At 32.4% G+C, this 23,740-nt stretch overlaps 2 protein-coding genes across 3 annotated transcripts; both read left to right on the top strand.

Moving 5' to 3' along the window:
• The first annotated feature begins 6,386 nt into the window (after positions 1-6,386).
• LOC108222148 (probable protein phosphatase 2C 34) lies at positions 6,387-10,171 on the top strand. 2 transcript variants are annotated; one of them, XM_017396089.2, is made up of 6 exons: positions 6,387-6,624; positions 7,118-7,377; positions 7,996-8,304; positions 8,737-8,854; positions 8,931-9,154; positions 9,903-10,171. In XM_017396089.2, exons 2-6 carry the CDS (start codon positions 7,135-7,137, stop codon positions 10,113-10,115), a joined length of 1,107 nt encoding a protein of 368 aa, XP_017251578.1. In that variant the 5' UTR covers positions 6,387-6,624; positions 7,118-7,134; the 3' UTR covers positions 10,116-10,171. The 2 variants fall into 2 exon arrangements, with proteins under 2 accessions (XP_017251578.1, XP_063941595.1); XM_064085525.1 differs by lacking the exon at positions 6,387-6,624 and having other exon boundaries at positions 6,993-7,377.
• A 2,501-nt stretch (positions 10,172-12,672) lies between these two features.
• On the top strand, positions 12,673-14,178 carry LOC108198481 (F-box/kelch-repeat protein At3g06240). Its single transcript, XM_017366238.2, has one exon. The coding sequence runs from the start codon at positions 12,757-12,759 to the stop codon at positions 13,960-13,962; it is 1,206 nt and encodes a 401-aa protein (XP_017221727.1). The 5' UTR covers positions 12,673-12,756; the 3' UTR covers positions 13,963-14,178.
• The last annotated feature ends 9,562 nt before the right edge of the window (positions 14,179-23,740 follow it).

Genomic DNA, 23,740 nt, shown 5'->3' with positions numbered 1-23,740 from the left:
ACCTCATATGCAACTGAAAACTGTAAGTTCCAACTGAAGTATGGGTGCCCCTGGCGGGGCCATTAGATTGCAATAGAATCAACTGAATGCAACCTCATATGCAACTAAATGCAACCTCATATGCAACTAAATGCAACTGAAAATTGTAAGTTCCAACTGAAGTATGGGTGCCCCTGGCGGGGCCATTAGATTGCAATAGAATCAACTGAATGCAACCTCATATGCAACTAAATGCAACCTCATATGCAACTAAATGCAACTGAAAACTGTGAGTTGCAACGGATGTATGGTGTGCCCCTGGCGGGGCCATTAGATTGCAATAGAATCAACTGAATGCAACCATATGCAACTGAATACAACCATATGCAACTATATATGCAACTGAATTCCTGATTTCGAGTTCCAGTTTTCAAATGTCATTTTCGACCTCATATTTGGAATCCATATATATATATATATATATATATATATATATATATATATATATATATATATCGACTCCAAAGATGAGGTCGAAAATGACATTTGAAAACTGAAAATTGAAATCAGGATTTGTAGTTGCATATATGGTTGCATATGCAACCACCGTATTTTTGGAAAATATTTGCAAAAAGGTAGTATTTTTGAAAATATTTTAGAGATTTGAAAATAAGATTGGATAAGGTAGTATTTTTGAAAATAAGATTGAAAAAACAATACAAGATAATTCCCCTAGTTTATTTATATTTTTCATATTTTTATACAATTTATTATTTAAAAATGTCATTAATGTTTTAAATAGCTTGACTTATAAATTATATCAAAAAAAAATTTAATATCTAAATACTATATTAAAATTTATTTTTGTTTTTTAATATATTTTACATATTAGTTATAGTTTTAATGAATTCTGAAATAGATTATAAATGAAAATGAAAAGAAATAATCAAAGGGAAAGGAAATACCTGGTGGGTGGTGGGTAATGGGGTATGGAGGATTTTGGGTAAACCTAAAACTAAAAAGAGGGAAAGGGAATGATACTTTTTGCAAAACAAACACCACCTAAGGGAATCAGACTTCATGTTTCCCTTTCCTTTTCCTAACTGCCCCCAACCAAACGGCCCCTGAGTGTATCACAATACAATACTGAAATGATCGGAAAAACTTTTTTCGTATATGAAATATTTTATCAAACCAGAGGGAATGTTGAGAAATCTCATAAAATTAGATAAAAATTTTGGTATCTGAAAAAATAATTCAAAAATAAAGCAAATTCCGCGGAACTAAGAAAAAAGAATAATTTTTATTCAAAAAAGTCTACCGACAAACAAAAGGTCATGCAGAGATGGCTCCGAAATTTAGCCAATAAAATTTCAATGACCGGAAAGAAATCCCATATGAAAAACAAATATCCGCGTAAAGGAAGAAGCTAGAGAGGTAGAGAAAAATAGACGAAAGAAAGAAATAATCAAGCACGAAAGATTATGCTTCATCTAAAATGACACGATCATTAATTAAATAAACAAAATCGCAATATACGATCAAAAAGCCATCAACCATGACACTTCCTCGAAAGCAACACAATAATTAAAACTAAGTGGGTGTTTGGCGGGGGCTTATAAGCCCGGCTTCTGAATTATAAGTTAGAAGCATTTATTTGTACCGTTTGTGTAAGAAGTCAAGAAATACTTAAAAAAAGCTATGATTACTAGCTTTTGTCTCACGGCTTCTACTTATTTCCCAAACACTTTTATCACTTATAAGTCTTGATTTACTTATAACTTCTACTTCATTTTTTTACTTTAAGTAATAAGCACTTATTTTAAGTTCACCCAAACGGCCCCTAAATGTGTTCACATTGTTTTCACTTTAAAAGGAAATTCGTATAAATTGAAATTATTTCCTTTTTATTAATTTTTTAAATATATTCGTGCATGAATACTTTATCTTTTACCATATTAATCGATTTCCAATTAAATTACCGGACCATCATGCTTATCTTAAGGAATTTGCTTATTTTTTATAAGTAAAAGAATAACTTTCAATTTTGATAAATTTATAAATATATACTGTATAATTTATCAAAATAACTGTTATAAATATAAAAATAAAAAATTATATTTTATTTTCGAAATGCTTGAATATATAAATCGAGTTATATTATAAAAAATATTAAAAAATTAAATATTTCAAATTCTTAAATTTCAGCTCATAAATACTTACAATTTCAATTTCAACAGTAGAAAAACGTGAGAAGAAGTCCCTCCGCTAAATTACGATGGAGTGGGTATAAAATTGTGGAGCCCGGATCTTCTGTCCCCTTTGTTGTACACCCTAGTATGTCCCTTTTCTCCTATTGGTCGGTTCCTTCCCTCAGGTGTGATTTATACTTTCTTTGTTAGTTTTTTATCAGATTTGAAGTATATTAAATTTTTCAAATTTATATAACGTATATCTTAATTATTAGAATATAATTTTTTCATATAATACATAATCAACTAAAATATTTTCATATGGTATAAATATGATATTATATAGTAATTTTTATTTTTATATTTTCTATATTAAATAATTAATTAAATTTTTGAAAACATATTCTTAATATTATTATATTAAAAATCAAAAATACTTTCTTTATAACTAAGATTATATTAAAATATTGGAATATTATTATATAATATTTAGTATACTAAAATTAAATTTTTGTATAATGAGATATTTTCTGAAAAGCAAATGTATTTATATACGAAGGAAATTCACCTCTACATTCGGGAGAAGCAATTATTACTAATTTTTTTGACCAAAAAACTGTACATCCTAAACTTAATTTTTTATGCCACAAAAGAATATGAGTGAGAAAATATAAAGTTGACATTTTAAATATCATAATATTTTAATTATATATTAAAAACTTAAACTAATAGACTTTAAAGAGTGAAATCGCCGGAGAGATAGGAAAATTGACCAATAAAATAAAAGGGACATCTAAGGAGACACAACAAGGAGACAGAGGATCCGTACTAAAAATTGTGAGCAATAAATAAACACTGAAACAGGCAAAGAGCAGGAAGGGAGTACAGGGCCAAGTGTCGGTGTAAGTGTGGGACCACGTAACCCACTTGTTCCAGTTTGTTTGAAAGAGACGCACAATGACTTGACAGCGTGTGACTTTTATTAGTGTCAGGACAAGTACGAAGTACCTGGTACTAAAACTTGCATCAACTGGGCTTATATATATGCAATCACATTTTCATGGGCTGCCAACATAAATCCATAAAGAATATTATGACCCAGAATATGAGGTTGATGTCTCGAATCACCTGCCCAGTTTCGGACAATGTGGGCTAGAATTTGAAGAGATTGGGCCTTCGGCTTTGTTTCTTCAGACAATAAAATTCTGTTGTCCAAATACTTTCCGACATCTTTCGTTTTTGGTTAAATAATAAATTTACTCATGGAGGACAGAAATTTTCCAAAAATTGTATTCGTGTTTATTAAAAAAATAAAAAAATATCCGTGTACGGAAGTATCATATGAAAGAAGGAAAAATTGAAATACCTAACATGAATGATGGTTCATTTAAAAGATAAATTTTATATGGCTTATTGATAAATTTTAAAAGATATTTATAAATTATTTAACAATTTGGATTAATTCATCCGTAAAATCACCACACGTTACTGTAAAATCTTACGATTTTAATATTAATATCCGCACCGATTTTATGGGTCCAGAGGAAGAATCCAATTAAGTGGTGCAGTAATAATAGCAAAATCCCACTCTCTGATCTTCTGGCCTAACTCAAGGACTCGGGACATATTAATGTTCAAGCAAACTCCACTACAGCGATCCATTAATCCCACCATGAAAGACTTTTTTATGGAGTAATTCTCTAATCTTTATCTTATAGATATACATAAATATTTTTCATTCATTAATTTTATATTTTTTAACTGCAAAATAAGTATCGATCACATATTAATCGACAGCAGATTTATAAATCTGGGAAATGGTGTTTGTAACTGCAGAAGTATAAACAATGTATTACAATCAAATGATAAGATTCTTATTTAGCAAAGAAAATAGATAAATAATGATAAGATTCTCTTCAGAAATAAAAAACAAACAAGAGATCAAATGATGAGATTAATAATTTCCACAGCAAAATATCTCATCAGACAAACAGACAACACATCACAATACTTGAATTAAATATGGAATCTTCTCAAAACTCCTCATGCCTCAGATATAATAATAAATGATCAAATCAAAAAATACTACAGAAGCTTTTATCAGATTTACGTGACATATAAAGAATGAGATTCACAAATAATGTGTATAAACATAATTTACTTTTTGATATATACTCCTTTTGGTCTCAAATATAGGTTATTTGCTTTGTTTGACACACATTTATAAATCTTTTTTTACAGATCATTTCTAAATCTTTTGATTGCATAGTTAAAATTGTTATTTTTAAATTTTTTCTCAATAAAGGTATAAAATTAATATTATAATTCAGAAAAAATGAAATTTTTAAATAAAATCAAAATTTAAAAATGTGCGTATATAAGTCAACGACTTATATTTCAAATCAGAGTGAACATGTTTTCTGTTTATAATTATAATCAACCTCTTCATATTCGTTATATTTGTCGAATCCATAAATTCTGACCATATCATCAATAGCCTTATAAAAGTAATATATTTCATCAATAACAACTTAAATCAGTACTCCTGTCCGTCTCATTTCTTTACACTTTTTTACATTACTCGACACGCATTTTAAGACGCATGTAGAACATAGATTCATAATATTTTTTTAAAACTTTTCCTTTTTGTATAAGAATTTAGATAATAAATATTTATTCAGAAGAAAATGATATTCAAACTAATTTATCAAACTACTCCCTCCATCCCATTTTAAGTGTCATGTTTTGACTTTCAACGGTCAAATTGACTAACTTTTGACGAAGTATAAAGAACAGATTCGTTATTATTTTAAAAAACTAAAAATTACATTTTATAGTATATTTTATGTACTTTACAGTGACATAATTTTTTTTTACTTTTAAAAATTATATTATATATGTAAATTTCAGTCAAAATTTGGTCAATTTGACAATTCAAAAGTCAAACAGGACACTTAAAATGGGATGGAGAGAGTATATTTTATGAGAGTAATAGGATGCGCGCCGAATCCCGTCCTCGATATTAACATCCTATATTGAAGATATAACCAATTCTATTGAAACGGTTCTGACAAATTTCAAACAATCCAATTTAACAATACAAATAACGCTGGAGAATCTCCAACGCTAATAACAGTGTTGTAAAAAGCGGGAATCGAACTTAATCGGTGAAGTCACGGAATAAGGATTAATCGGAGATTAATTGTATTGATCGGTGATTAATCGGAGATTAATTAGAACAATCAAATATTTAATCAATTCGTCGAGCTACGGAACTGAGATTAATCGGTGATTGATCGTGATTAATCACCGACTTTTAGAACAAAGATATTATCTTTCAAACCTGCACTGCATAATTTTTTAAAGAGCTTTGACTTAATTTAATTTCGTGATTAAAAATGCCAGGACATAGCTAATTATAGCCAACTGTACGGCAGGTATTTACGATCAACAATAAGAGCATTTGTTAATGGTTGATGTTGTAACCAAAATTTAATTATGTTAAATAAGGGCATGATTAACCAATAGAAAATACATATTCCAACTATGCTGCAGTTGAAATATATAATTTCGGACAACCAACTAATCGAGGTCTTCTCCGACCTCCGCTAAATAATGAAGGCTTGAATACTCTTTATTAAATACTCTGAATTCATTAATAAATAAGATAAAATGATAATGTCTAAAATCGATGATTTCCCTTTCTCTAATTTAGTTAGAAAATGCAAGATGACAGATATCGATTAACAGTTAAAACAGAATAATGTTTCATTTTTTGAACAAGTGCGCTTCACAAGTATCATGCATATTCTTATTTTATCTTAATTTTATCAAAAATATTAGTGTTATGTAAAAATTGTGAACATGATTACATGACCATGACAAAATTATATAAAAAAGAAGCTGCCGAGTGCCGACCTATATACGCATCTGACCAGATATATATAGCACGCAAGCAATTGATTAATTATATTTTCTTTATTAAAAGAATCCAAAGTTCCACACCGCTTTTTAAAAAATATTTTTCTACATTTCTAATAAATATTTTTTTCTAATAAATCCAATATACTCTTTGCAAATAGGCATAAAAACAAAGAGATGTTTTGTACGATTGTATCCATCAAATTTTGAAGTCCTCCAATGAGGGTATAATCGTAAATGACATTGCTTTGGCTAAGCATGGATGCATCAGTTACATAAAGTTGTATACTCTTGAGTTTCCATACAATCACATGTATGTATTACATACACTCTGTATGTATCATTTGTACTCCAGAAAACCATCCTTTTTGCTCTTCTAATTTTTTCTCATCAACATATATATAACCAGCCATGTATATTTCTTCTTTATCTCCATATTTAAGCTCAAATTTAGCAACTTTCTTGCAACTAGGCTCAAGTTCCATGCCAGCTTCTCAGTTCAAGGCATAGTCATCATTGTCAGAAAAGCAAGGTTTTTTTCTTACTTTTTCCTTAAAAGAATCATGGGTTTTGTTGGATTTTTCATGTGGGTATGTTTGATACTGTCTTTTTTAACATTAGTCCTTGTTTGGTTGCTGTAAATATAAACAAAAAGCTGTCGTTTTTGTTGTTTAGGACAAGTGGGCTGGCATAATTACAATTAGTATAAAGTTTTTGTAGTGTATATTCAGTGGTTGTGATCATGTTCAGTTTCTGACAATTTGATAATCCTTAGAGATATTGGAAATCCATGTAGGAATGTTTATTTTTTATTCACCTTTTCTTGTACTCTAAAGGTGTTTGTTTCTTCAGATCCAGTGGATTTGTTTATCCTGTTATTTCTATTGTGGATATACATACCTTTCTGAGTCAGATCACAATAGTTACCGGCCATATTGTAATAAACCCAAAGTTTGCTATTTAATGATTATTGTGTTGATTGTGTAATCAACAAAACTGTATCTTTATCTTGTTGCAATTCTTAGTTTCGAGGGGCATATCGATGGGGCATCTGTCGGATATGTTTAATGGATTGACCAAGTCCATGTCGATAAAGAAAATGAAGAGATTGGGGAATTCTGGTGGTAGAGAGGCAGTAGAAGCAATGGCAGAGGAAGCAAAGAGGAATGAACTTATGCTTAAGTCTTCGGGTACAGTTAGTGTAGATGGATCAAACAACTTTACGTCCGTGTTCTCCAAACGAGGCAAGAAAGGAGTAAACCAAGACTGTAGCATTGTGTGGGAGGTATATATGCTCATTAACATTTCTGAGGCTCTATTCTCAATGAATTATGATGAACACTTAAACAGGCCTTCTATTTTTTAAAAAAGTTGAGTGATTTTAGTTGTTCATAGTCTGGTAAACTTGAGTAATGACTGAAGATAAAGTATTTAATGTTATTGCATGAAATGCAGTATCTGCAAACATTGTGTACTTGTGTGCGTGCATGTGTCATGTGTTTTGGTGTATACATATATGCCTATTAAATTTAGCAATCAATTCTGTATTATCTCAACTCTCAAGTGCGTAAAAACAGATCTTTAATCTTTCCTACTTTGCTATAGTTCATCAGTTGTTTAGAGTAAAATAATATTAAAGATTAAGTCTTTTGTCATTGCATGAACATTGAAACCTCAAAGACTTTGCGAATGCCATTATCTTTCCGTTAACATTATTCTACTAAAAAGAGCAAATTACTCTCTGGTTTGTTGTTGCTCATTAACTTTATAATTAACATAGATTAGTGATTCAGAGAGGTGGATTAATCTTCGAGCTTAGGCTACTTATTGATATGATTTTATCCATATGTGAGAATGGGAATGGTTGTACTTAAGCTTGAGAGATATCTTTGTTTGTATGCAGCAATATGGGCGCCAAGAAGACATGCTGTTCTGTGGGATATTTGATGGACATGGTCCATGGGGACATTTTGTTTCCAAGTTGGTTAGAGACTCGCTGCCACTGTCCTTACTGTGCAATTGGCAGGATGCCCTTGTTGAAACTGCAGTTGATCTAAATCTTGATATTGAAACAGAAAAGACGCTTCAGAGGTTTAGTCTGTGGGAGCAGTCGTACTTGAAGGCTTGTGCTTTTGTTGATCAACAGCTGGGGCAACATCGAAAAATTGATTCCTTCTACAGCGGAACTACTTCCCTAACTGTGGTTAGACAGGTGATCGCTGGTCGTTAGTATTTGAAACAAGCCAATTTTTTAATAAATAATAGTATTCTAAACATGCCAGTTGCTTTAAGGTAACTAATATTTGAACTCCAAGTTTAGATTCAGTATATATTCATACATTGTTTTTTGAAGGATATTTCATATATTGTTTGTTAACAAGTATATATGTTTCTTATTCTGGCTGATACATTCGAAAGTGATAACAAATACTCGACTAATCTTGTTTCACATTATTATTTTCTTTTGTTATTCATGCTCATACTAGTTATTCAGTGAGTGAAAAATAGGATGAAATAGCATCTTAGTGGCGGTTTTCAACCAATAATTAATCTTGTGTTTAAGCTGAGGCTTGTTACAAGTTTTATTCACTAGGTTATGCATAGTAGTACTGCGGTCTTGCTTATTAAATAAGTTAAATTTTAGGGAAACCTTATAGTGGTAGCAAATGTCGGAGACTCTCGTGCTGTATTGGCTACCACTTCTGATGATGGCAGCACAACTGCAATCCAACTTACTACCGACTTCAAGCCCAATTTACCTCGTAAGTATATTTTCCACTCTTTTCTCTCATAAAGTATTCAAGCACGTACTATACTATATAATTATGTTTTTCACAGATGAGGCTGAGCGGATACTTCAATGCAAAGGGCGAATATTTTGTTTGGATGATGAACCTGGATTTCATAGGGTCTGGCTGCCCTGTGAAGAGTCACCCGGGCTTGCTATGTCAAGAGCATTTGGTGACTTTTGCATAAAAGATTTTGGAGTAATATCTGTTCCTGAAGTGACAAAACGACAAATAACAAACAGAGACCAGTTTATTGTGCTCGCAACTGACGGGGTATGTAGATTTCATATACTTATTCTCTTTTTATTAAACTTACTTCTTTCCAGCAACTCCAAATATATTTTAGTATAGACTGTATAGTATAAAGGTGCTCTCTTCCTTGTTTGTCCGTAATCTGCTGCGTAGTTTGAATACTACCGCTTCATATTTACAAAGTGCTGAATATGGGGCATAATTATCATAACACAAAGATGATCATATGTGTTTGTGTGCTTTATTAATAAAAATGTTTCTGTGTTGGGTTACCACTTACCAGCTCTACCAAAAACCTTAGAGTGTTAAGAGGAGGGCTGGGTGAATCATATTTTGTCTTTAACGCTATCCCTCACTTGAAAGCTCGTTTTTGGGTCTCAGAGTGGATTGCTAGAGGCTCGTCTCTGAATCGATGATCAAATTTACTGTTCAAATTAATTTTGAGAATATTGGGAGCAGGAGGATACGAATTCAATACCTCTTCTAGATGGAGGGCTTAATTGTAACATATTACATTTATATCCCTCAAGGATACCCAGGCTATGCATACTACTTTCTGAAATGTTTCAGTTTCAAATGTAAAAGAACCTAAAACAGAGAACACTATTATTAATATTTTTGCTACTTCAGTATATTTGCAGACTTCTAAAACTTTGTTGACGGCCACACATGTGATACACAAATGCATTTTATGTATTACATGCACATTTGTCTTGTTCACTGCATCACCGTTTCTGTTGTTAACACTAACATCCGGTTTATTGTTTAGGTTTGGGATGTTATCTCAAATGAAGAGGCGGTTGCAATTGTATCATCCACTCCGGACAGAGCAAAGGCGGCGAAACGTCTAGTAGACTCTGCTGCATCTGCTTGGAAACACAAGAGGAGAGGCATTGCGATGGATGATATTTCAGCTATTTGTCTTTTCTTTCATAATTCTCAGTTACCCCATCAAATTCACCCTGTTACTGTTCCCAAATAGCATGTAATAATAAAAGGTGAAATTATCTAGCTTAATATTATTTTGATTACCCTTTATAGGAGTGTTTTAGTGGATGGGATAACATGATTTATTTTCTAAAGAAAGTTAGAACGATCTTAAGATAATGAGATGTCTTAACCCAGAACTAAGATGTCTAGTAAAAATAGAAAACTAAGGGGCTATTGGCAACGGTTTTTAAAGTGTGTTCGGGTTTATTTTAGCACTTTAAACTAGTTCTGGTTTTTATGTAGTGTTTAGCAAAATAAGCGGAAGTGTTTGTTTTGAGTTTTTGAAGTCAGAAGTTAGAAAAAATATATTATACAATATATATATATATATATATATATATATATATATATATATATATATATATATATTTTATAAATCACATATCATGTTATAAAAAGACATATATAGACATCAAATTGTCAAAGTAGTACCAACTACTAAGTGAAGAATTGAGAACACCGTCAAATATAAATACTAAAGAAAAAAAGAATTGAGAACACTCCCAAATATAAATACTCAGTTAGAGTTGATAGTTGCTGTGTTAGGTGCCAGGTGTTTTGTGAATATTGAATAATTTTTTTATAGAAAAATATGGAATATAATTCAAAATACTTATAATTAATCACATATCTTATTATAAAAAATATAGATATCAAACTGTAAAGAATTGAGAAGGTCATTAAGAATTGAGAGCTTCATTTCTTCTTTGTGGGTGTTTTGTATGCAGTGCTCATCTTCAACATGGGTAAATTACATCAACCTTCTTCCCAAAGAGTTATTATGAAGTTTTCACTCGCCTTGTGCTAAATCACTCAGGCAATGTAAGCGTGTTTCAAAATCATGGAAAGTCTGACCCTAATTTAATCCAGACCCATCTCACAGAGCCTCCGCAACTAAACTCATTCTCATTTCAATCTATTCCGACCCTTGTTCCCTGTACACTATCGATTTTGTTCATGATGCCAGGTACGACTACAAGAATCCCAATTGTAAAAAACTATTAAAGACAATTTGTGCCGCGATGGAAGCCGAGCGAGCGAGAGACAATAAAATTGGAAGATACTCATAATATTTAATTGAAAAACGGATATCTAACTATTGGTAGAAGAAAATGTATACAATTATAAATTCTGAATATGCTCCTTTGGGCTTTTTTGTTTTTAAATCCAAAACAAAAATATTTTTTCTAATATTAACACTTTTCTATGAATAAAATCTATCACATAAAAGGGGTAAGTTTATTAAACGCAACAAAAAAGTAAATTCATATTTCTCCAATGTCGAATATTTTTTTTTATAAAGATAATATATATATGTATATAATTCAAAATACTAAATGTAAATACTCAACAAAAAATGAAGAATTGAGAACATCCCAAATATAATTACTCTGTAAGAATTGAGAGTTTTGCTCTTCCTCATTGGGCGTTTTGTCTATGTGCTCATCATCAATATGGGAAAACTAGATCACATCAACTTTCTTCCCAAAAAGTTATTATGTGATGTTTTCACTCGCCTTCCCAAAGAGTTATTATCTAATTACAACTTATTGATTTATATTTGTAAGAAGATTACAATTTATGAGTTAAAGATTTATGTATAATAAGATGGAACAATATTAATTATAGTCCTATTTTATGCACTGAGATTACATTTGCATAAATCACAATTGCAGAGAATATATATATAAATTTGTATATTTTTAAACAATTTCAATCTTTATAAAATTTGTTCGGAGGGCAAAAATGCGATTGCTTGAAAGTGTATGTCAGATAAATGTATAAATATTATAATTATTTTTATAATAAAACATAAAATGAAAAAAAAATTATTTATAAAAAACAAATCTTAAGTGCCATACATTCGACACTTGTTATAAATTTTCAAGCACGAGGTTTAAATACAAGGATAAAAGTTAAAAAAATGAAAAATACAGGGATTTTTTTAATCTTTTTCTGTTAGAATTCTAAAAAGATTGAATTTCTTTTTTTTTCTTTCAATAATAAGAAAAATATTAAAAATAACCAAATGTATATAAAGTGCCGAATATATAAAATAAATTTGAAGGGACCCAAAATATTTAATTGAAAAACAAATATCTAACTATTGAGATAAGAAAGTTTACAAAATTATAAATTGTGAATATACGTTCTTTCTTTTGTGTTTTTAAATTGAAACACACATATTTTTCTAATATTTAAAAATTGTCTATGAATAAAATTTACCTCATTAAAGAACAAGTTTATTAAACACATCAAAAAAAATATTTTCCTTATGTTCCCAGTGCTCAATAATGTTCTTATAAACTTAATATACAAAAATATATACAATTTTGGTTTTAAAAAAAAAATATACAATTTATAATTTTTTTTATCAATCACATATCATGTATAGGCATCAAATTGTCAAAGACTAAGCGAAGAATTGAGAACATCTCAAATTTAAATACTCAGTTAGAGTTGAGGGTTGCGTTGTTAGGTGTTTTTAGGTGTTTTATGTATACTAGTAATAAAAAAAAAAAAGAATCCAGAACACCCAAAATATGAAGAATCCAGAACACCCCAAATATAAATACTCGGTTGGAGTCTAAGGTGCGTTGTTAAGTGTTTTGGGTATAGTGCTCATCATCAACATGGGAAGACGAGATTACATCAATCTTCTTCCCAAAGAGTTATTATCTGATGTTTTCATTCGTCTCCCTGCTAAATCACTTGGGCAATGTAAGTGTGTTTCGAAATCATGGAAATCCCTAATATCTGACCCCAATTTAATCCAGACGCATCTCATCAGAGCCTCCGTAACTAAACTCATGCTCATTTCATTCCATTCCGACCCTTGTGGCATGTACACTACCGACTTTTTTCATGATGCCAGGTACGACTACAAGAACCCCAATTGTAAAAAACTTCTAAAGACAGTTCTTGCCAGGATGAAAGCCCAGCGAGAGACTAAGAAAAAGTTGAATTTTAAAAATTCTTCAAATAGATGGACTAAGGTTTGGGGTTCGTGTGATGGGTTAATTTTAGTTCAAAACGACCTGTTACACCCAGCTTTGTATGTGCTTAATCCTACAACTTTAGAGTCCAGGAAATTACCTCTTCTGCCCCTGCAATTTTATCAATTATCTACTTGCAATACGTTTGGGTTTGGCTATGATTTCTCCTGTGATGATTATGCAGTTGTTGCTATATCGTCTCTCTCTGGCTCTGCTACTGTTGCTTATGTTTCCATGCTTAAAGCAAGTCAATGGAAGAGGGTTGCGGATCCCCCCTTTGATCTAATTAAGAGGGTTGCTGGGATTTTTCTTGAAGGGTCTCTTCATTGGTTGAGTGAAAAATCGATGATTATTTGGGCATATAATATAGCTGAGAAAGAATTCTCAGGGGTGCCATTGCCAATTGGGGTTTTTGATTCGAACTCGGTGTTTCCCAGGCTTGGGGTTCTTAAGGGGTGCCTTTGTTTATTCTCTAATGTGATTAATAGTGTAAGTGAGTTGTACGTGATGAAGGAGTATGGGGTGGTGGGATCCTGGACTAAATTGTCTGTTGTTCTGTCTGATGTTTCTCATGTTGCGTCGTTAAATTTTCGGGACGATAGCTCAGGCTTTCCGGAACATGGTGACTCTGTCTTGCTAGTTTCCAATGCAAAGTTTTCAGACCTCTATGATACGGAAGTTCTTGGATTGCCAAATGATTTTCGAGTGGGGATGACTTTTGTTGAAAGCCTAGTGTCACCTGAGAAAGATGGGAACAAGAATACCAGAGAAAAGAAATCAGAAACAATACCGAGGCCGAGACAATGCAGATATGACATGTCTGGATGGCTGAAGGCTTGGTAATACAACTAGGTAACGTGATCAGATAATTAACGTTTCTTTGTGGTCTCAGGTCGAACCCTCCTATCCCCCAATATCTTTTTCCATTTAATTATGGTATATGATCCATTTGGTACGTGGTTTTATTATAACCTTGAGCTTTAGGAAGAGCTTTAAAATTTACTATGTGCGTTGTCTTAAAATTGGTAATCTCAAATGTTGGATAGCAAGTGGATGATTTCCACGGCTTTTCTTCGTTGTTTTTTCTTTAATTAAAATTACCATTTAGCCAAGATACCAAAGATACAAGCGATATGATATCAGCGCACAGCAAATATGAGATAACAGACTACCTTCTCACATTGTTAACTCTAGACACCTGATCACAAGCTCAGGCTAGAGCATGTTACACAGATTGGCTTAGCAAACAGTAAACACCAGCGTCTAACAGTTCATTAGCAATTAGAAACGTTTTGTTGTCATGGATGAAGATATCATTGTTTGAACAATATGAATCCAAATAAAAACTCTGGATTCAAAGGTTCTTAAATTTGAATATTCGATTCTGGTATTATAGGATCTCCAAATTGGGGCTTCAAGAGATGTAGGTTGATGGACGTTGGAATGAATCCCAATTAAGTATATAGTGTACATATTGTATTTGGACAAACTTTTTCCTCCCGCTTATCTTTTAGTTCCGTCGGCCCACATGAGTTTCGATCAAAATACAATGGTTTAATGGTTCTGTTGTCATTCGGAATGATAATCTTTTTGCTTTACAATTTTAACATCTAGCTATCGAAACCCTATAATACCAGGGCCGACTCTTAGTACACGTGACACTACTTTAAATAAAATCAACTTTGCAGAAAAATAATAGAAATATTGGATAAACAAGAGATGCATACCATTTTTGGATTTTAGACACTACACGTTTAAAACCAAGGTAAAGATGCCCTGGGAGACAGCTCCTCCAAACTTCCTCTCTGGATGGTATTTTTTTCTGCAACCACAAAAATATAGGAAACAATTGGGGAAGGGTATTTTAACCCATGAGAGAAGACATAAAAAAAGTAGGGTTTTATAATAATGATGTTTAGAGCACATGTTATATAATATATAGATCATTAATTAACTCAAGCACCTTCTATATACATTTATGTGTGTGTGTGTTGTGACACCGAGAAAAATACCTAACAAAAAACTCAATTCTCAGTATCTTCACGAGCAGATTCCAATATGAGCACAACTATAGATATATGATTAGAGATCAAAAATATTTCTTAAGAATTAATACTCGGAGCTGGTTCTTTCAATAAAGCATATGGAAGTATATATACACGTGAACTTGGACTAATCTTGTATTTTCAAGTAGTGTGATGACACAAATTTAACAGATTAGTAACACAAATCAAATTAATCAAATCCAGCTGGTACGAATCAAGCTTGCTTTTATCATACCTCTGCAATGACTTTGTCACTTTACTTGAGAATTTGACAAAGTAATCCCTTAGAGCAACTCCAATAGCTTAGCTATTTGGAGTCTTAAACCAAAATATGAGGAATATGAGAAAATAATTCACTCCAACAGTATCTTAGTGATTCCCTAAATCACTAAGATCCATTAGCCAATGCCTTATCTTTAGCTAACCTCTCTCCTCTCCTAAACCTTATTTTATAATAAATTTTGAAAACAAACATGTTCTCGCTTTTCACTTATTGTAATAATGGTAACTTTTAATAATAAAATAGTATATAAGGAATGAATATAGGGAATATTGTTGGAGGTGATAATAATTATTATTATCTTAAGTCACTAGGAATCTAGGATCCAATATTTTATATTATATTTAAGGAATGTGCTAAGATGCTGTTGGAGTTGCTCTTAGCTATATACACGTACGTAATGAGTCCGGCATAACTCTTGGACTGGGTTTGGAAATTATATTTTCAACCAGAAAGGGTCGAAATATTTTCGACCAGTCACGGTCTGACAGCTCGAAAGATATAGAGATAATTAGACTGGTTTAATAAACTTACCCTTTCATGTGATAGATTTTATTAATGAAATAAACTCTCTCAAACCCTAGTCTGTAGGGACTCCTAATTAAGTTATAGTTTATTATCATCTTTGCATCTCAGTGATTGTTATTATTTTGACAACTTCAGGTGGAATACTTTGAAACATTTTACAAGTGTAGTGTTGTAAATATATCTAGACTTGTATTGCTGTTAAGATTTTAACATTTCAAACATTGATTTAAGGTTTTGAAGCTACAGAACGTGATTTAATACGTCGAGAGCCAGCCTTTTAGATGTAAATTTTAATTGCTAAGTGTGTTGTTCACCCCAAATACAACCTCACCCTCCCTATACTCACCCACAAATCAATATCGTCATCACAATTTCTTTACTTAATCCTGACTTTTTCTTTTTTAATATGTTCTTGAAGGTGGTAATCTGGTGCATGAGTGCCAAATTACCACGAATTAATATCATCACATTTCTTTTTCTTTCATTTCAAGCTCAAAGTTCTTCCCCATGGAACGTGCCGAGCTTAGCTGCAGAAACTGGTTTTCGCCTTCTAGTTAGTTTTTGATGCTGTGGCTTTATAGCTCCCGGATTCTTTTGGACTTCCTCATCAAACCCGGAAATTCATAAAGTTTTGTCCATGTAAATCTCCATCTTTTGTTGCCTGCACACTATGTAGTAAGAAAGAAGCCTTTTATACCATTCACATAATGTGCTGTGGCCTCTTGGTTTGATTCCAAATCCACAATATATCCACATCCATTCTTTCTATAACTACCTTCAGATTTGCCTCAGATTTGGTTCCATTGTGTGATGGGATTTAAACACTATCCCTTGCATTATCACCGCCTACGAAAATAGACTGAAGCTGCTCATCAAACCCCATCATGTAATTTTCACTACAGGAAAAGTAGCTATATTCGACGGGGAATTTGGACCGACGACTATTTTTAACCATTTATAATCGAAAATAAATTCGGCTGAAAATATTAGGTTGAAAATATTAAAAGTGACCACATACGGTCAAAAAAACAAGCGATAGAATTTACCAGACCGAAAATAAATTTAATTTCGACGGGCTAAATTCGACCACTCCTATTTCTTCCCTTCAGTTTTCCCTCAATGGTTTCGGTCGAAAATAACTTTTGGTCGAATATATTTACATGTCGGGAAATTTGCCGTGTTTTCGAATTTGAAATTTTTTCAATGATTTCTGTATTTTTAGAGCTGTCGACCATTTCTGGTCAAAATTAGAATTTCGACCATTTTTGGTGGAAAATATATATATTCGATTGTTTTTGGTCGAATATATAGTTTTGACCCCTTCTGGTCGAAGATATTATTTTCGGACGCAGTCCAGAAGTTATTCCGGACTCATTATGTACGAGTAGTTAAGGGATTACTTTGTCAAATCCTCGAGGACAATGACAAAGTCATAGTAGAGGTATGATAAAAGCAAGCTTGATTCTTACCTGTATTTGATTAATTTGATTTTTGTTACTAATCTGTTTAATTTGTGTCATCACACTACTTGAAAATACAGGAATAGTCCAAGTTCACGTATATATATACTTCCATTTGCTTTATTGAAAAAACCAGCTTCGAGTATCAATTCTTAAGAAATAGTTTTGATCTCTCATATATTTATAGTTATGCTCATATTGGAATCGCTCGTGTAGATACTGAATTAGTTAATCAGCATACAAGAAACAACTTATTTACCTGATCTAGATTTCTTGTTTTATGACTCTGAATGAGAGCTTCATCATGTCGCAAGCCAAACTATTGAGCCAGACATTAATTTTATGATCAAAATAGTCGTCTGGTTTTAAGTTTTTATGAGAGTAATTAGCAGTTTGCACCCTTTAATTTTGGTCGTTTTTGCGATTTGGTCTCGAATTTTGAATTGTAGCAAAGTGCATCCCATAACTTATGAATTTCAATCAGATTGCATCTCTTTGACTAACTTCCGTCAAAAACTAGTCAACAATAACGGCGGAAAGTTTTAATTTTGTAATTAACACTTTGCACCCTTCAAATTTTGTCATTTTTTTTGATTCGGTCTCATATTTTTATATGTCGGCAGAATGCAACCTCCAACATAAAAAATTTAATCATTTTATAACCTTTTAACGAATTCCCATCAAATATTACTCCCTCTGTCCCCCTCTTATCTTGTTCTTTAATTTCAATTTAACACTAGTTTTTTTATTCATCAGAAAGTTAATCTAGTCTATTTTAATATGTAAATTTTTATTTTCTAAAACAACAAATATATATTTTTTAATAGTTGGTCAAAGATTAGTCAATTTGACTCCTCGAAAAGCAAAAATGACATGTAAATTGAGACGGAGCGAGTAATTTTTTTAAATCACTACTTTGCAATTTAAATAATAAAACTAAAACATAATGATTTTGAAAATTTTAAGTATAAACTCCCACACAAATTGAAATTAAAAAACAAGATAAGAGGGGGACAGAGGGAGTAATATTTGACGGGATTCATTATAAGGTTGTAAAATGATTAAATTTTTTATGTTAGGATGCATTCTGGCGATATATAAAAATATGTGACCGAATCGAAAAAATGACAAAAGTTGATTGGTGCAAAATGCTAATTACAAAATTCAAACTTTATGTCTATAACATTAACCATTAGTTTTGACGGAAATTAGTCAAGCGGGTGCAATCTGATTGAAATTCATAAGCTATGGGATGCACTTTGCTATAATTCAAAGTTGGAGACCAAATCGCAAAAACGACCCAAGTTAATGGGTGCAAAGTGCTAATTACTCTTTTTATGATCAAAGTTGATGACCATCCTGAAATTTTCTTATATATATATGGGGTAATTAAGTCTAACATATTTTGTGCTCCTATATTTTTTTTTTATCAAGAATAATTTTGTAAATCATAATATTTGAATTTCCTTGCCAACTTCTTCTCAGGTCAGTCAGCAGCTAGCGAGGAAGGGGAAGGAGGCTGCCATCACAGAGACAACCCAGAGCCAAAGCAATTGTGATCTAGACGCGTATTTATCCTCCCTTTAGATTATGCAGCAGTACTATTAGTCGTGTTTGAGAATTTTAAATTAACTTACTTTTGGTTAATGGATTGCGTGGTAGGCCAATGAATGAATTATCACTTCTCTTTTGGTATGGATTGGTACATCCGTGATCAAATCATCAACTTGTTTATGCTGGTATTTGATTTTAAATATTTATGTATTTTTTTATGGTTATTTTGAACGTAGTTAGGTATTTTGGGTTTGAATAGGTAAACAGAAGTCATTAGAAATAGTATATTTTATATTATGGTCTATTAAATTTGACAGTATCAAATAGTGGTATTAATTTCGACCACATTTTAATGTCATTGTATACTAAATTCGACCACAAACAAAGAAAGCTCAGTTAACTTCAACCACATATTTTTGACCATAATTGGTCGAAATTAATACGTGTGGCGGGGAGTTTAATATTTTCAAGATATAGGGGGAAATTCAATTGTTGGGATTTTGTTTTTAAATTTTGAGCGGGAAATTCAAATTTTCAACCAAAACATTTTTTTGGGTTGGAAATTCGAATGGTAGAAATGACCGTTAACAGTCACAACTATACAGTCGAATATTGACTATTCATCACAATTTTTTTACTTGCTCGGGCTTTTTCTTTTTAATCTGTTCTTGAAGGCGTGGTAATCTGGGGAATGAGTACCAGATTACCACAAATCAATATCATCACAATTTCTTTTTCTTTCATATTAAGCTCAAGTTTTCTTCCCCATGGTATATCATTGGTGCGCTTGTTCCTGGTTGATAAGTTAAAATTGTATTGAGGCTGCCAGTGGATATATGGCTGAAGGCCTGGTAATTCAACTAGGTAATGTGATCAGATCATGTTTGCATTTAATTATATGTCTGTAGTACGTATGTCTGTCTTCTGATGTGCAGTACTGTCTGTCCACTCAAATGAGTGTTAGGCGTATATATTTATAGTATATGATCCATTTGGTGGTTTTATTACAGGGTTTGTCTAGTGTGTGCCCATGGTCACATGCTAAGCACTAATGTTGTGTTTGGTTGGGGTGAATGATTCCGGAAAGAATGGAATGAAAGATGAACTAGATTATGGACAATTGTTAACAAATCTCATTCATTCCTCCATTCCATTCCTTACATTATGTGCTAGAGAGATCATACCTTCAAAATGCTCCATTCTCTCCTACCCCCAAATTCTTCTCAAATCTCATCATAGCAATTTTGCACTCACTTAAATTTATTTCAAAACTTCCCTCCTCCTCCTATCTCTATTAGTTTCAAATGATTTTACTCATTCAATTCCATTTCATTCCATTCTTCCCAACCAAACACAACATAAAATCTATTAATTCGGTGTATTTTGATTGGTGGTGGTGGTGTTGTGAATACATGTTCGTCCACCATTATTAAAGAGGGTAAGTCAATTAAAATATAGTAAACTTATCGACCTTTGTGCTTATTGTGTGCACATAGGCACAGCGTGGAAAAACCGTTTATTATAACCCTGAGGGTTAGGTAGAGCTTTAAAATTAGTTTAATTACTATGTACATCATACAAATTGGTAATCTTAATTTCAAATTTTGGATAGCAAGGGGATGATTTCTATTGTTTTTTTCATTTTTTTCTTTAATAAAAATTACCATACAGCAAAGATATCATACAAGCCATATCATATCAGCAGAGCAAATATGAGATAGCAGATTACTTCCATACATGCTAACTATAGACACCTGAAAAGATCAAACTAGAGCATGTGTCACAGATTGGCTTAGCAAACAGTAAACACCAGTGGCTTACAATTCATAGCAATCAGAAAATTTTTGTTGTCAAGGATGAAGATACAATTCTTGAACATTAATTATGAATCCAAATAAAACCTCTAGATTTTTTGGTTCTTAAATCCAAATATTCCATTATGGAGTTATAGGATCTGCAAATTAAGGCTTCAAGATCGATGTAGGTTGGTGGATGTTGGAATGGAACATGCATATATAAATTTATATATTTTTAAAACAATTTTAACCCTCCTAAAACTTGTTCGGACCGCAAAAAAGTGATTGCTTGAAAGTGTATGTCACATAAATATATAAAAAAATTATAATTATTTTTTTAATAAAACATAAATTAAAATTTTTTTATAAAAAAATCTTAAGTGCCACACATTCGACACTTGTTACAAATTTTCAAGACAAGGTTTAAATACAAGGATAAAAGTTAAAAAATGAAAAATATTAGTAAGAAAAATATTAAAATAAAAACCAAATGTATATAAAGACCCGAATATATAATATAAATTTGAAGAGACCCAGAATATTTAATTGAAAAATGAATATCTAACTATTGAGAGAAGAAAGTTCACAAAATTATTGTGAATATACATTCTCTTTTTTGTGTTTTAAATTCAAAACACACATATTTTTCTAATATTTAAAAATTATCTATGAATAAAATTTATCACATAAAAGGGGTGAGTTTATTAAACACATCAAAATAATATTTTCATACGTTCTTATAAACGTGATATCAAATTATAAATATTTTTTTGTCAATCACATATCATGTTATAAAAAAACATGTATAGTCATCAAATTGTCAAAGACTAATGAAGAATGAGAACACCCAAATATAAATACTCAAAAAAAGAAGAAGAAGAATTAGGAACACCCCAAATATAAATACTCAGTTAGAGTTGAGAGCTGAGTTGTTAGGTGTTTTCTGTGGAGTGCTCATCATCAACATGGGAAGACTAGATTATATCAATCTTCTTCCCAAAGAGTTATTATCAGAGGTTTTCACTCGCCTTCCTGCTAAATCACTCGGGCAATGTAAGTGTGTTTCGAGATCATGGAAAGCCCTCTGACCCTAATTTAATCCAGACCCATGTCACCAGAGCCTCCGTAACCAAACTCATTCTCATTTCCATCTATTCCGACCCTTGTACCCTGTACAGTACCGAATTTTTTCATGATGCCAGGTACGACTACAAGAACCCCGATTGCAAAAGACTTCTAAAGACAGTTCCTGCCAGGATGGAAGCCGAGCGAGAGACTAAGAAAAAGTTGAAATTTTATCATTCGAATAGATGGACTAAGGTTTGGGGTTCCTGTGATGGGTTAGTTTTAGTTGAAAACGACCGGTTAGACACAACTTTGTACGTGCTTAATCCTACAACTTTAGAGTCCAGGAAATTACCTCTTCTGCCCAGTCGCTTTTATCAATTATCTGGTTGCAATACGTTTGGGTTCGGCTATGATTTCTCCTGTGATGATTATGCAGTTGTTGCTATATCTGGCTCTGGGACTGTTTCTTATGTTTTCATGCTTAAAGCAAAGCAATGGAAGAGGGTTGCGTTCCCCCCCTTTGATCTTAAGAGGGATGCTTATGTTGCAGGGATTTTTCTTGAAGGGTGTCTTCATTGGTTGAGTGAAAAATCGATGATTATTGGGGCATATAATATAGCTGAGAAAGAATTCTCAGGGGTGCCATTGCCAATTGGGGTTTTTGATTCGAGCTCAGTGTTTCCCAGACTTGGGGTTCTTAAAGGGTGCCTTTGTTTATTCTCTAATGTAATTAATAGTGTAAGCGAGTTGTACCTGATGAAGGAGTATGGGGTGGTGGAATCCTGGACTAAATTGTCTGTTGTTTTGTCTGATGTTTCACATGTTGCGTCGTTGGATTTACGGAACGATAGCTCAGGTTTTCCGGAACATGGTCAGTCTGTCTTACTAGTTTCCAATGCACAGTTCTCTAAACTCTATGATACAAAAGTTCTTGGATTGCCAAATGATTTTCGAGTGGGGATGACTTTCGTTGAAAGCCTAGTGTCACCTAAGAAAGATGGGAAGAAGAAGACCAGAGGAAAGAAATCAGAAACAATACTGAGTCGGAGACAATACAGATATGACATGTCTGGATGGCTGCAGGCTTGGTAATACAACTAGGTAATGTGATCAGATAACTTTTCTTTGTGGTCGCAGGTCGAAACCCTCCTATCCCCAATACCTTTCCATTTAATTATCTGTCTGCTTGTACGTCTGTCTAGTGATGTCTGTCTACTGTCTGTCCACTCCTATGAGTGTCAGGAGTATTATGGTATATGATCCATTTGGTGGTTTTATTATAAACCTTGAGGTTTAGGAAGAGCTTTAAAATTTACTGTGTGTGTTGTACTAAAAAAGGTCTAGGATGATTTCTACTGCTTTTTTCCGCTATTTTCTCTTTAAGAGTAACCTTCAAAGTTGTGGCCAAAGTTTACACCGATTTTCAAAAAGTTGGCTAAAGTTCCAAATTTTCAGAAAGGAGGCCAAACTTTGGCTCCGCTTTTTAAAAGTGTGGCTCCCGTTAAATGTCACTAACGGGAGTAACGAACAGAGGGTTAAAATTGAGTTCCAAATTCTCAGAAAGGTGGCCAAACTTTGGCCCCGCTTTCCAAAAGTGTGGCTCCCGTTAAATGTCACTCACGAGAGCTACACTTTTAAAAAGCGGAGCCAAAGTTTGGCCACCTTTATGAGAATTTGGAACTCTGGCCAACTTTTTGAAAATCGGTGTAACTTTGCCAAAACTCTCAAGTTTACTCTTTTTTTAATTAAAATTACCATTAATTAGCAAAGATCCCATACAAGCGACAAATATGAGATAACAGACTACCTTCTCACATTGTTAACTCTAGACACCTGGTCACAAGCTCAGGCTAGAGCATGTTACACAGATTGGCTTAGCAAACAGTAAAC

The sequence above is a fragment of the Daucus carota genome, chromosome 1, assembly GCF_001625215.2.
Source record: "Daucus carota subsp. sativus chromosome 1, DH1 v3.0, whole genome shotgun sequence".
Lineage (NCBI taxonomy): Eukaryota > Viridiplantae > Streptophyta > Magnoliopsida > Apiales > Apiaceae > Daucus > Daucus carota.
This window is presented reverse-complemented; position numbering and strand designations above follow the sequence as displayed.